The sequence below is a fragment of the Xenopus tropicalis genome, chromosome 2, assembly GCF_000004195.4.
Source record: "Xenopus tropicalis strain Nigerian chromosome 2, UCB_Xtro_10.0, whole genome shotgun sequence".
Taxonomy (NCBI): domain Eukaryota; kingdom Metazoa; phylum Chordata; class Amphibia; order Anura; family Pipidae; genus Xenopus; species Xenopus tropicalis.
The window spans coordinates 110,303,875-110,318,403 of NC_030678.2; the positions used below are offsets into that span (position 1 = coordinate 110,303,875).

General features: G+C 45.3%; 1 protein-coding gene and 1 long non-coding RNA gene across 3 annotated transcripts; one reads left to right on the forward strand and one right to left on the reverse strand.

The window, feature by feature from the left end:
- Positions 1-570: 570 nt before the first annotated feature.
- On the forward strand, positions 571-5,379 carry rpl31 (ribosomal protein L31). Of its 2 annotated transcripts, none has more exons than NM_001005118.2 (5): positions 571-594; positions 1,305-1,413; positions 2,427-2,552; positions 3,891-4,003; positions 5,313-5,377. In NM_001005118.2, the coding sequence occupies exons 2-5, from the start codon at positions 1,307-1,309 to the stop codon at positions 5,342-5,344; spliced, it is 378 nt and encodes a 125-aa protein (NP_001005118.1). In that variant the 5' UTR covers positions 571-594; positions 1,305-1,306; the 3' UTR covers positions 5,345-5,377. The 2 variants fall into 2 exon arrangements, with proteins under 2 accessions (NP_001005118.1, XP_012812227.1); XM_012956773.3 differs by having other exon boundaries at positions 575-598; positions 5,313-5,379.
- LOC108645799 lies at positions 2,470-3,158 on the reverse strand. The gene is made up of 2 exons (XR_001924080.2): positions 3,069-3,158; positions 2,470-2,582 (listed from the first exon to the last, which is right to left on the reverse strand). It is a non-coding gene; the product is annotated as an uncharacterized LOC108645799 (long non-coding RNA).
- Positions 5,380-14,529: the final 9,150 nt, after the last annotated feature.

Genomic DNA, 14,529 nt, shown 5'->3' on the forward strand with positions numbered 1-14,529 from the left:
AGGGGAATTACAGCCTGAATCTGAGGTGTAAACCATGCAGGGGGGGCAGTTTACACAAAGGGAAGCCATCAAAGCAGCCAGACAGGTGGGGGGGGGCACACACTGGGGTGTCGTGGGCCACATGCAGCCCTCCAGTTGGACAGCACTACCTTAAACCAAAAACCAGATGACATATTTATCATGGGTTATATAATGAAGACGACTTATTAAAAACTCCCCATAATGGAAAACAAAATTCTAGTTCCAAACTATTAATAAATGAATCGCCTGACACATCAGCATTGATATACTGTGGCATTATAAAACGCATACACTTAAGATACATAAACTGTACGTTATGCAGAAAAGCCTCATTACAGTGCCTAGCACTTGCTTTCTGCGCTTCTGTTTCCTTATAGCTTTTCTCGCTAAACACAGTTACGGACGCTAAATCTATAGCAAGCTGCTTGTAACTATAGCAACCCCTTTTCCGCATACGATTCTCAGAACGTAGCGGACGTCATTACGTCGACCCGGAAACGCATTCACGGGGTTGGAGTTTACTTCACTCCCACAATCCTTTTCTACTTCCTTTCCGACATAGTCCCTGGTTGAGTGAGTACGGGCGAATGTAACTGCTCTAATTCTATCTGTAACCATCCTCGCTCTGTCTCCATCGGATACCTTCGGTTGTTCCCGGGCTTGTCTGTGAGACTCGGGGCGACAACTTAATGTCATTATCTGGAGCTAAATAGGAAATAAGATGCGTTTTGTGTATTATCTTACCCGGGAGATTAAGGCCGCGTTCCAGATGTTAGCGACATTAGGATCTATGGCATTAATGCAGATATATCAGCTAAGCCCATACCATTACAGTACTAATGAATCACTGCGGGCATTTCTGGGCCTTTATTTCATATCGCAATTGAGAGGGGGGGGGGGGTAGGTTTTCAGTAATCGCATCACCCTAGCGACGTGGGGATGGTGGACGTCTCTGTTAGAGACATTTAGTTTTTAAGAATGTGATTTGTACTATGTATGTTGCCGGCTATAGAAATCATGACATAAGCCGAATGTATTCTTCATATGAGTATTGCAGCAGTAGCCACTCGGTAGTACTGTAACTGTGTCGGCTTCCTTGTCACTGAGTGGCCGGAAAGTGTGGCTGAGGCTTGAATTGAATAAAACTCACCACGGTATCCCCATAAATCCAGTACAATCTCTGCCCTTTCCAACATTTTGCCATGTTTTCCTGCGTTTAGAATGCAGAACCTACATAAAGGTTTCATCTTTGTCACACGTCTGTTGTTTTTCTCTTTCCAAAGAAATGGCACCAGCAAAGAAGGGTGGTGAGAAGAAAAAGGGCCGCTCTGCCATCAATGAGGTGGTCACTAGAGAATACACCATCAATATTCACAAAAGGATCCATGGAATGTGAGTGTCCTTGATTTTCTATAAAAAGTTTGCTTGGATGTACTGGCTCACCGCGCTGGTCTTTAACATTAACAGTAGTGGATTTTCACGGAATAAAACTATTTAAGGGTTTTTTTCACTTGTGCCCCATATAGTTAGGGTTTTTGTCAGCTTAAAGTGATACTGACACTAAACCCGGCCATACACACAGCCATATAATTGTGCAAAACCTAGTTTCGTATGATATTCGGTACGTGTATGGCGGCTCGAAGAGGCGATCGATATCAGTCCATTGGCCAGGTTGAAAGGTTTTGATTGGGAACCATTGAAGGCACCCAAGCAAAATCTACATTCAGGGCAGAATCGCCAGGTCAAGGTAGAGATTATATTGTTTTTATCAACATATCTGACGATTCAGCGCTGAACGTCTGTGGAGGATGAGAACGATCTTTTGTGTGACCAATGGTTGCACGAAAGATCAGAATTGCTGTGTGTGTTTCACCTTAAAAATAATGCACATTAAAAGTTACCTATAGGTCATGATGATCATTTTTTGCAGATAGGGCTGCTTTTGTGAGTAATTGTTACTTGAAGTTCCTAAATCTGACTGTCCCTTCTCAGCCTGTCAGTTATAGCTTCTAATGCTAACAGACTCCTGCTACACAAATATGGCAGCCTCCTCATACAGGAACATGGGGATCTGATAGGGAATGTAAAAGCATCAGGCAAATACTTTTAAGGCACAATTATAAATAGCATGTCTCTTTAAAAGATCAGTTTTTGCATCTATAGTTCATTCAAGCTATTAAAGATTGTTTGTCTTGTATAGGTTTTATAGTTTATGTAGAATTCCTACAACATGAAATATTTATATAAGCAGTTACTGTTTATTTACTACTTAGCTTATCTTTCTGCTTAAGTAAAATATTCACAGTGTTTTGTATTGGGTAGGGTATTTTTGCCATTGTTGCCAAACAATTAACCACTTTTTTTCCCTCTAATAGAAACTTTTATTAATACATTTTTTTTTTTAGTGGGTTCAAAAAGCGTGCACCTAGGGCTCTTAAAGAGATCAGGAAGTTTGCAGTGAAAGAAATGCGTACTCCTGATGTTCGTATTGATACCAGACTGAACAAAGCTGTTTGGGCCAAAGGAATCAGGTGAGTCTTGGATATAAAACCTTACATATACTGTATATACTCGAGTATAAGCCTAGTTTTTCAGCACCAAAAATGTGCCAAAAAAGTCACCCTCGGCTTATACTTGAGTTGGGTGCCATGGGCCCCTCCAGACTAGCACCCGCTGTCCTTTGTGTGCAAATGAGGCCCCCCGCAACCAGACCCTCCAGTGCCCTGGCTGCTCCCAAATTCATCTTCATCTGCCATCATCACCTGTCCCATTCTGCACTACACATTGCACTTTATATTCTATATAAACTATATATAGTTTTGAAGGATTTTAATTCTTTGCGTTTAAATAAATATTTAAAAACATATACCCCACTCATTTAATGTCATTTTATTGGTATTTATTTTGATTATTGAAACTTAGCAGTAGCTGCTGTATTTCTCACCCTAGGCTTATACTCGAGTCAATAAGTTTTTCCAGTTTTCTTAGGTAAAATTAGGTACCTCGGCTTATATTCGGATCGGCTTATACTCGAGTATATACGGTACTGTAACCTTCCATAGCTTTTCAAGATAAAGCAGCACAATCAGGCTTCTGCACACCAATTGCTTGTAGGCAGCAGTGCTTCTTGGCTGTTGCAAGCCCAATATAGTACACCAAAGACAAGGCACCCAAAATTTTCAGTGGGCTATCTACCTATATCCTTTACTATAAAGCAGAAAACAAAGGTGGTTTGCAAGAAAGAACACACCATCAATTCCCTGAAAAAGTTTTAGCACTTAAATGTATTGAGGAGAAAACTTATTGCTACAGGTTAAGTAGAGGCAAATTTTTCCGTATACATCTTTAATATGCAGGCATTGTACAGACTATACATATTTCATACCCACACTACCATTTTTTTTTATTAGGAAGAGGTGCAACCAGGCATCTACAGCCCCAACCAGCCCTGTTTAGAGCCAATTCTATATAGAGAGACTGTACAAAATGCATAACCCTTAGAGATTTTTTTATTCAGGAAAAACTCTCTCATAACGATGTCTGTGTAGTACTAAACAAAGTCCAGGCACGTTTTCCCCAGCGTCTGAGGTGCCCATTAATACAATTTTCATATTGCACCTTATAGATGGAACAGTCCCAAACAAGTATAAAGGGAAACACCAGTAAGCCATAATATATTGCAGCAGAGCAGGAGGGACAAGGCTGTACACCGTTACCCCACATGTACTGCACACGCCCAGGGCTTGTCCTCAGGATATATATACACACACATATATACACTTTTTTTATGCATGCAGCCTTAAAACATTTAAGATTGTTATTTTTGACACATTTACTTTAATGAGTAATTTACATGTTTTGTTGTGTAGAAATGTTCCATATCGCATACGTGTACGTTTGTCAAGAAAGCGCAATGAGGATGAAGATTCTCCTAACAAACTTTACACACTGGTCACATATGTACCTGTCACAAACTACAAAGGTATTATACTTTTTATTTTGTTGGTGGCTTATAGCTTGCATAGGAAGAGGCTTTTTTCTTTATAAACTTAGGTTTGTGTAGGAAGCAAACTGCTGGATTTGGCTGAGGAAGAGGGTTCTAAAAAAAAGCTTAGAACAGTAGTGTATTTTTCACATTAATACAAAACACTTCAGGGTGGTTTTCACTTGAACTGTAATAAAAAGCACAAAGTTTTCCCATTTGCAGTAACCCATAGCAATTAATATGGTGTTTGTTTTTAAACTGGTGACTGGTAAATTCTACTTGCTGATAGGTGCCACTGGGTGGCTAGACTTGCAGCAAATCTTGCCACTTTTATTACATTATCCACTTAGAATGTAGTATTTACAAGCAATTGATCTGCTGTGGGCGGCTCATTTCCCACAAGTGCAGTTTTTCTGTGCAGAGTTTTTCCTGAGAGGCATACTTGTCTGTGCTATAAATATTCAGGTGTTGTGTCCTTGCATCCGGCTACTTTAATGATGTATGCATACAACAAAGTACAATACTAGTTACATGAAATAACCTGACTTCATATAACTTGGTCAGCTCTGAAACCTGAATTAGACTTGTTGAAATACATTTACACGTAAAAGACATTCATTCTTGTCTATATGCAGGGTTTCATGTGATTGCCATGGATAGTGCTGAATTGATTAGTTAGACTTAGTTGCTTTAAAGAGCTTACGCAGTTTAGAGGGTTCACAGTTTAGTGTGGCCTGTATATGGCATTTTTGCCTTCCAGGTTGAAGTTTTATTAGAAAATACTGTAATTCATTAGAAAATACTGTAATTCAAGGACCTCTAAGTTGTGGGTATGGTCCTCGGCAATGCGCCGTTTATAGGGCCGGGGATATGGATTGATCCTATTCTGGGTGATTAGTCCACATAAAGATCTACTACTTGTGCAGTTAATCCAAGGAGAGTCAGATATCAGATATTGGGCACTTTTTATGTAAATCAGTATGTTCAATGTATGCAGTCACATATTGTACATTGCAGCAGCATGTTAGCCTTTATAAATGTGATACTAATTCATAATTAGGATGCTTTCCCTTTAAATTTGAACCTGGTTATTATAATTTACATAGCACCAGCAAGATATGCAGCTCTTTACATTTATTTGCAACAAAAAGGGGTAGTCAAAAAACAAGTTTTACTGAGTGAAACAAAAATCAGAGGGCCCTGTTCACAAGAGCTTACAATCTAAAGGGTTACATATTTGATGCTGGTGTAATTTGACTAAATATTGCAATATTTGTCACTAATAAGGATTTTCCATTTCTTCCAGGCCTTCAAACCGTCAATGTTGATGAAAACTAAATGGCGTTCATTGTTAAAATAAAAAGTAAAACTGATTTCATCTCTCTTGTTTTGATCATATTTGGAAACAGAATCATCTGACTTGGGCGCTGCATTTGATTAAGGCCGTGTCTGTATACACTTACTGGCATGTTCTAACTCTGTTTTTCATATGCGCATTTTCATTTAACATTACCTACTGTGATGGGTTCCTGTAAATGTGTACATGCCTTTAGTGTTATTTGTGCAGTACTGCATTCAGTAGGTCTACGTATGTGTGTATAATGTACATGCTGTCTAAATTGCGTTGTTGCATATCGGCATTCATCTCAATTTTAGCTGCCACATCATTTAGTAAACAGTTGGCTGGGAGGTGGCTTTCAGTGTAGAGAACAGCTTGGTGTTGGATCTCAAACAGCTGTGCTCAGTCAGATAAGTGATCCTACATGTTTAAATTTCTTTAAAAGGTAACCTTTCACAAAATCTGGGTACTATGACTTAAGACTAAATGATTGGGAAGAAAGCCAGTGTTAGCAAGCATCTGAAAATGGTAGGGGCTCAGCTGAAGCATCTGCTCACCCATACCAAGTTATTGCTTTCAGTGTTTTCATTGAAAAGCTAAATATTGTCTTTGTAACTGCAAGCAAACCCTCCCTTTTAATTTCTATTTTAAAGGAAAAGAACTTGGCAGAGGGGAATCAGTGGGCTTTACACTACTAAGTTATCAGTGTCTTCCCCCTAGGGGGCCGCAGTAGACCACTGGGTTGAGGGCCCTGCTAACAAGTAGTGCCTGATGGGAAAAAAATGGTTTATGCATGCTTGACCACACCCCTGACCTATGCCAGTCATGCCACATCATGCTTACTGAAGCACGATCCAGGTGGCTAAGCAGCCGAATCTGTGGAATTATATTTTCTTCAGGATCTTTATAAACCTGCTTCACATTCTATTTAGCAAGTGAGGGAATATGATTCAGCGACTGGTCCGATTGCCATCTTGGCGTCAGGAAGGAATTTTTTTCCCCTCTGCTGCAAATTAGGTTTCAGATGGGGTTTTTTTTGCCTTCTTCTGGATCAACTAGCAGACAGGTAATACATAGGCATTAAGGTTGAACTTGATGGATGTGTCTCTTTTCCAACATAACTTACTATGTAAGAATTATGCACCCCCTACTGTAAAATAAGGATATTATAAATTTATCAAGGAGTTCCATGACCATATAAAAACACAAGGCTAAAGCAGACTGCTTTTATACATTTCCTGGATCTCTTAAGGTGACCTTAGCACAGTTTTAGGATATAATTTATAGTATATCCTTTGCTCATGTACAGTCTTACATAATGCGATTGGAGATGCTTCTTAGTGGAATGTGATTTTTGCTGGTTTCCTTAAATGTTTGGTTCCTCATGTCCACAGGAAGTGGTATGTAGTTTTCATTTTCATGTTTGTTATTGGCTCTAGGGGTATCATTCTCTTCTCTGCTCATTGCCTAGGGGTGTCACGGGGAATTAGAAATGCTGAACCAGGAACAGGAACTGCTGCAGGTTTTAAAACATACAATATGACAGGCTGAGCCTTTTGTCTACAGTTGAGTAAACTTAACTGGGTGTTACCAGTTTTACTTGATGAACAGTGAGGGGAATCCTTATTGTTCCTAATTCTGCCTTATAGTTAAATCCTAGTTATTCAGCTGTCAACATCTGGGACAAATTTGCACAGTGGTAGAAATCTATTCAAGCTCCTTTTGGAGTATGTAGAGAGTGAGGGCACATAATGAATACCATGAAAATAATGCTGTTACCAGTCCTCCTCGATGTTTAATGCTTGTTAGGGTAAGCTCAGCTGTAGGGGTTACTTTGCCAAGCTCACTGAATTTTTACAGACAGGTATTGATTTTTGCAGTAACTGATGGATTTCAAGTCAGTTTTTGTCCATCTGTTTTAATAATTTATCAACTACTAGTTCTCTGTAAGACACTGTTTTTTCATACTTGTCATACTTCTGACTATCATAACCGTGGTTCTTTAGATACACAAAAGCAGCAGCTTCCATGACCGATCCCTTGCTAGCCAGGCACGATTCTGTCATAGCTCCTCAGATGAAGCATCCAATGTTGAAGCTAGGTCCAGATCAGCTTAATCTGCATGTTCAGTGTCTGCAATTGGACAGAAGTGGTGCAAGATGGTACCTGCAAATGCTGCAGCAAAGATGGATGCTTTTGGCAGTAACAGATTGGGGGAGGGTTTTGTTCTGCTTTCAATAAGAACTGGGCAATTTCAGGCCAGATGTCTGTTGGGTAGGCCCATCAGCGGTACCTATACACCACAGGCAGATAAGCTGCTGAATTGGTATGAAGGACCCATGTTGGCAGCTAAAATCTGCCCGTGTATGTAAATGTATGTATGATTTGTTTGCTAAAGTACAATACCTTTAGTAAATCAGATGCCAGTGCTGATACTGGTACAGCACCACTAGCACAGTGTCTCCATTCCAAGTCCCGAGTATGCAATTAAACTTGTCCAGCCAAACCAAAGTTGTAGACATGCCATTTTGGACGAATCCTCAGACTACTCACAACATTATTAAAGCATTAAAAGAAGCAATGTAAAGATAGTTTCTCTGCCGTCTCAGGGGGACACAGGGAACGTATGGGGTATAGCTCCACCCTCCAGGAGGCAGGACACTTGATTAACAATTAAAGGGGCGTGCCAGGTGCCGGCTTTACCCCTCCACTGTACCCAATCCAATCAGTTTTTTAAGTGTCCTGCTACCAGGAGGATGGACAGCTAGGTCCCCAGCGTGACCTTCCATGATTCCTTCGGTCAGGGCCCAGCCCTGACACCCGGGGTGACACCAGGAGCAGGGTTACCTGTGACCTAAAATGGTTAGCCCCCTACGAGGGAAACCCACCGGGGTCAACTTTATCCCTTAGGGGACACACAGACCACCCAGACATTCCCTGCGACCGCTCCCCCTACCTAGAGCATAGCAGAGGCTCTGGCCGGTGCATCGGTAAGTACCCCGTCCCTCTTCTCAGATTGACTCGCGCAGCCCGCACATGGAAAGGGGGGGGGGGTCTTCCCCCAGCCTGCAGGCTGGCTTCGGACGGGGGCGCACACCCTGCGCAGGGAAATGGGGGGTTCCCCGCTCTGCAGGCTGCCTCCGGACTGGGTGCGCGCTGCCCGCGCGCTCACGTAGATACCGCTCACCGCGGGAGATGGAGTGCAATGACCCCAACGGCACTTCCGCCTGCCATACCAGCGTGTATGCAGGAAGTGACGCGCAACCACGCGCATCCCTGACTTGGCACCAACCGGTGGAACGCATCCCACTTCCTCCCACGGCGCTCCAGACAGCGGCAGCCTCTCTGTCCACAGCAGCACTCCAGCTAAAAAGGGGACTAACAGGCGGCACGGTCTTCCCTTCCCCCTACCCCTTACAATCACCATGGCAGAAGGTAGGTCAGGGGGGCTATTCCCCAGGGCAGGGGGCAAAGCACCCAAGGCAGCACAGATGACATTTTTCTCCTGCTCCATATGCCAAAATAAGATCCCAGGGGGACAGGCTGAACCACTATGCAGATCCTGCTCCAAGGATCAGGCAACTACCCCTGCCCCAGCAGGTAACACCAGCCTGACCACAGCACAACCCGTGGAACTTCCCCTAGAGGGCACATCCACAGCAGCCACGGTGGGCCCCCAGGCCGAACCACCAGCTCCTCTATGGGCGGTCCAATTATCCCAGTCACTGGCATCCCTTCAGGGACTCCCCTCCCTCGCTGATTCCCTGGGAAAGGCACTGACCATACTTACCAGCAAGCCCAGCCACAAGCGCAAGCGATCAGGAGACGGCAGAGGTGAGGCCAATACGCATAGCCCCTCCGATGTCTCTTCCGGGGAACTGGGCCCGTCAGGTTCCGAAGGGGAACTACCTCCTTCCGATGTCTCTTCAGGGGAGGAGGAGGATGAGGAAGAGAGTCATGATAAAAACAAAGACACTCACCACGACATCAACAGCATCATCACGGGGGTGACCGAGATATTGAACATTTCACAGACAGCTGAAACACAATCTCACCCTACAAGCCTTTTTAAAAGACAACACAAGTCACCGATCATCTTTCCTTCACATGACCAGCTCAATAACATAATACAGGATGAATGGAACTCCCCCGAAAGAAAATTCCAAGCTACCAAGAAATTTTCAAAGTCATATCCGTTTTCCAAGGACCTGATGGACAAGTGGAGTATCCCTCCATCTGTGGATGCCCCAGTCTCCAGGTTATCCAAGTCTACAACACTCCCAGTTACAGACGCAGCGGCCTTCAAGGATCCCTCGGACAGGCGTCTTGAGGGATTCTTAAGAGCAGTCTTCACCTCCTCCGGCTCAGCCTTGCGCCCAGCCTTAGCCTCTGCGTGGGTGAGCAGAGCCATACAAGCCTGGTCCGAATCTCTCCTCAGGGGACTCGAAGACGGAACTCCCAGATCGGAATTAATCTCGTCCGCCCGGTCAATAGGCGACGCCTCAGCCTACCTATGTGATGCAACTCTGGATACATCCCAGATCATCGCCCGCACATCAGCATTAGCAGTAGCAGCGCGCAGGACCCTGTGGCTAAAGAATTGGTCAGCAGACCTCAGCTCAAAGAAATCTCTAACCTCACTCCCCTTCAAGGGAAACCAGCTATTCGGGGAAGAACTCACAAAGATCATCTCCCAGGCCACAGGGGGCAAAAGCACCTTCCTGCCCCAAACCAAGCCTCGTATGACCAACTCAAACAGACGGGGTAAATTTTTTCGTGGCCAAACCGGACGTTATAACAGACGAACCAATTTGCCACAGCGTTCCAACTTCAGAAACAAGACCGGAGACAAAAATCGCTCTACCTGGAAGCCCAACAAGACCTTCAACAAGAGCACAAACGACAAGACAACCTCAGCCTGACGGGGCACTCCCTCCGGAAACGCCAGACCTAATAGGAGGTAGGTTACAGCGATTCCGGGAGGTATGGAACCAATATTCCACAGACGCATGGGTCAACGAAATCATTTCCCAGGGCTATCACCTAGACCTATCAAGCCTTCCACCCAGGAAATTCCTCATGTCCAGGGTCCCCTTAAACCCTACCAAAGCTCAAGCATTCCTAGACTGTGTCTTGAAACTGGAGCGATCAGGAGTGATAGTACAGTACCACCGCAAGAGAGATTCTTCGGGTTCTACTCCAACCTGTTCATCGTCCCGAAGAAGGACGGCACCTTCCGTCCAGTACTAGACCTGAAATACCTAAACAAGTTTATCCGGTCGGTACGGTTCAAAATGGAAACCCTCCGATCTGTAATTCGAGGAATGGAACCGAGACAATTCCTAATGTCCCTGGACATCAAAGATGCCTATCTACATGTCCCAATTTGGCCCCCCCATCATCGTCTTCTCCTATTCGCATTCAACAACCAACATTTTCAGTTCGTGGCACTGCCATTCGGCCTGTCATCAGCACCCAGAGTGTTTACAAAGCTAATGGCCGTCACGGCGGCAACCCTGAGACTCCAAGGAGTTTTTGTGACACCTTACCTGGACGATCTCCTAATCCAAGCCAGGACGGAGGACCAGGCCAAAGAGAGTCTACAACGGGCGATCTCGCTCCTTCAGAAGTTTGGCTGGACCATCAACTGGTCAAAGTCCAACCTTCACCCAAGACAACAAATGACATTTCTAGGCCTTGTATTCAACACCATGACGCAAATGGTATATCTACCCCAGGACAAACAGACCAAGATCAGACACCTGACCCAAAACCTACTACATGCTCAGTACCCGACTGTCCACCAGGCAATGAAGGTGCTGGGAACAATGGTCTCATCCATCGAGGCAGTGCCCTTTGCACAGATCCATCTGCGACCTCTTCAAGCAAACATACTAAGAGCATGGAAAGGGGGACCCCTCTCCCGCACTATCCGCCTCACCCAAGCCACAAAGGAGTCCCTACGATGGTGGTTACTAGTCAACTCCCTGAACACAGGTCAGTCCTGGGCAACACCAGACTGGACAGTAATCACCACGGACGCCAGTCTCCTGGGTTGGGGCGCGACATGCCAGAACCTACATGTACAGGGCCCCTGGTCTCCGGCGGAGGCCAAACTCCACATAAACATACTGGAACTCCAGGCTGTCAAGCTAGCACTAGCACACTGGTCGCATCTCCTACAGGACGGCCCGGTAAGAGTTCAAAGCGACAACGCCACCACGGTTGCATACATCAACCGTCAGGGAGGGACGCGCAGCGCGGCAGCACTGAACGAGGCACAGCAGATCCTCAACTGGGCCGAGCTCAACTCCGTACGACTATCCGCAATTCACATCCCAGGAGTGTCCAACACAAGGGCGGACTTCCTCAGTCGCAACCAGCTGAATCCAGGAGAATGGGAACTTCACCCGGAAGTCTTCGCGGAGATCACCAACCACTGGGGAATTCCCCAGATCGACTTAATGGCATCCAGGGACAACTGCAAAGTACCAAGGTTCTTCTCCCGCTACCGAGACCCAATGGCGGACGGAGTGGACGCCATGACTCAGCCTTGGCACTTCGGGCTGGCATATGTCTTCCCTCCACTTCCAATGCTACCCCGGGTCCTGAAGAAGATCAAGCAGTCACGTCTCACGGTGATAGTCATAGCACCATATTGGCCTCGAAGAACCTGGTTCTCGGACCTCCGCGAAATGTCAATAGATCAGCCGCTCAGACTCACACCCAGAAACGACCTCCTTCAGCAGGGGCCGATACTTCATCCCAACCCCGGACTATTTGCTTTGACGGGATGGCTGTTGAGGCAGCCATTTGGCAACGACAGGGACTAACTGAGGAGGTCATTACCACCATGCTAAAAGCACGCAAGTCAACATCGTCCAGAGCATACTACAGGGTGTGGCGAGCTTACTTTACCTGGTGCGCAGAGTCCAACTCTCCCCCCCTTGAACTTCACATCCCACGGGTTCTCTCCTTCCTGCAACGAGGACTTCAATCCGGCCTGAAACTGAGTTCACTAAAAGTGCAAGTATCTGCACTTTCCATTCTATTACAGTCGCGACTAGCACTCAACGACACCATCCGCACCTTCCTTCAGGGAGTAGCACACGTAGTCCCACCATTCCGTCCACCCACACCAGCCTGGGATCTCAACCTGGTCCTCGAAGCACTCCTCGAGCCACCATTCGAACCCTTGGACTCGATATCAGACATCTGGCTGACCTGGAAGACGGTATTCCTCACGGCAATATCCTCGGCGAGGCGAGTATGCGAGTTGGGCGCGCTGTCATGCGCCGCACCATTCCTAATCTTCCACAAAGATAAAGCAGTGCTACGCACAATTCCATCATATCTACCGAAGGTGGTGTCTTCCTTCCATGTGAACCAGGAAATCGTGGTACCGTCCTTGTGCCCGGAACCCAAGAACGACAAGGAACGACGGCTACACAGTCTGGACGTCGTGAGAGCCCTTCGCAAGTACACTGAGAGAACTAGGGCATTCCGTCGTTGTCAGTCGCTCTTCGTTATTCCTTCCGGCCCCCGACGAGGTCAAGCAGCCTCCAAGACATCTATTGCAAGGTGGATCACAGAGGCCATTCGAAGGGCTTACCTAACCAAGGGCAAACCATTACCAAAGGGTATCAGAGCTCACTCTACAAGAGCGATTGGGGCCTCCTGGGCATGGCACAACTCGGCATCCTTGGACCAGATCTGCAAAGCGGCCACCTGGTCCTCTGTACATACCTTCACAAAATTTTACAGAATAGATACCTTTGCATCCGCCGAGGCTTCCTTCGGACGCAAGGTACTGCACGCCGTGGTGCAGTAATGTCTCTAAGCACTAAAACAGTATCCCACCCCGTTCTTCCTGGGGCTGCTTTGTTAAGTCCCCATACGTTCCCTGTGTCCCCCTGAGACGGCAGAGAAAATAGGATTTTGTTACTCACCGTTAAATCCGTTTCTCTGCAAGTCGATAGGGGGACACAGGGCTTCCCGCCCGTTATTTAATACATTCCGTGACCACGTTGGTCAGCAGTTGGAATAGTTCTCCTGTTACCTGTTCTGCATAATATCGCTAGTTTTCTAATACGGTAGCAGTATTTCTTTGATACAAACTGATTGGATTGGGTACAGTGGAGGGGTAAAGCCGGCACCTGGCACGCCCCTTTAATTGTTAATCAAGTGTCCTGCCTCCTGGAGGGTGGAGCTATACCCCATACGTTCCCTGTGTCCCCCTATCGACTTGCAGAGAAACGGATTTAACGGTGAGTAACAAAATCCTATTTTCATTAACTGTTAAGTGTTTCCAAAAGAAAAAGTGTAAAACTCAATGGGGGGAATTCACAAAAGTGGAGATAGCCCATTTTTGGAGTAAAAGTGGTGGAAAAACTGGTGGAAAACACTTTCTACAGATTCACAAACAGAAATCCGCCTAAATTCCGACTCAACCGTCACTTTTCCGTTTCTGGTGAAAGAAAGACAGTTTACAGACACTTTTGTGAATTTGTCGTTTAAACGACATTTATACGACGTTTTAACGACATTTTTTCCCGACATTTTTCCCTGTCATTTTCAAAATGGAGTAAAGCTCAGTGTCAGACCAATTCTAAGCTCTTCTGTTTTGTTTGGTTTCACTCAGTGTCCATTTCACACCTAAGGCAGGGGCCCCATTGGGGTTCATTAACTTATAAATGGGGATTAGCAGCCTATTGTTAGGGGACAAGTTTCTGTCTAACCCTAGAACAATAGGTGCAAAAAGCCTCATTAACATTTTATAAACAAGTAAAACACTGATTGAAAAAAGTTTTACCCTCATATCTGCATGATTATGCTAGTTTTAGCTTAATCAATGAGGCAATAATAACATTTTGTGTGAATATATTGTAAACATTTTTATTTTAAGGAAAAGTAAAGCCCCGCAGGCAAATTTTTAGTTTTAGCAGCAGTGCCCCCTCTGTAATAACTTCACTGACATTTGCCCCAACTTATCTGTGCCCCCATAGCATGTCCAGAATTACAGAGCTGCCTGACAGCATTGGCCCCCACCTGTTCCCAGCCACCATATTGGTGATCAGCAAACAGCACATGCACACTGGCACCCAAACCGGGATATTGGGGTTGGACTGGCACAACAGGGCAGTGGATAAAAACCCGGTGGGTCCTAGTCCTGTTGGACCTCTTT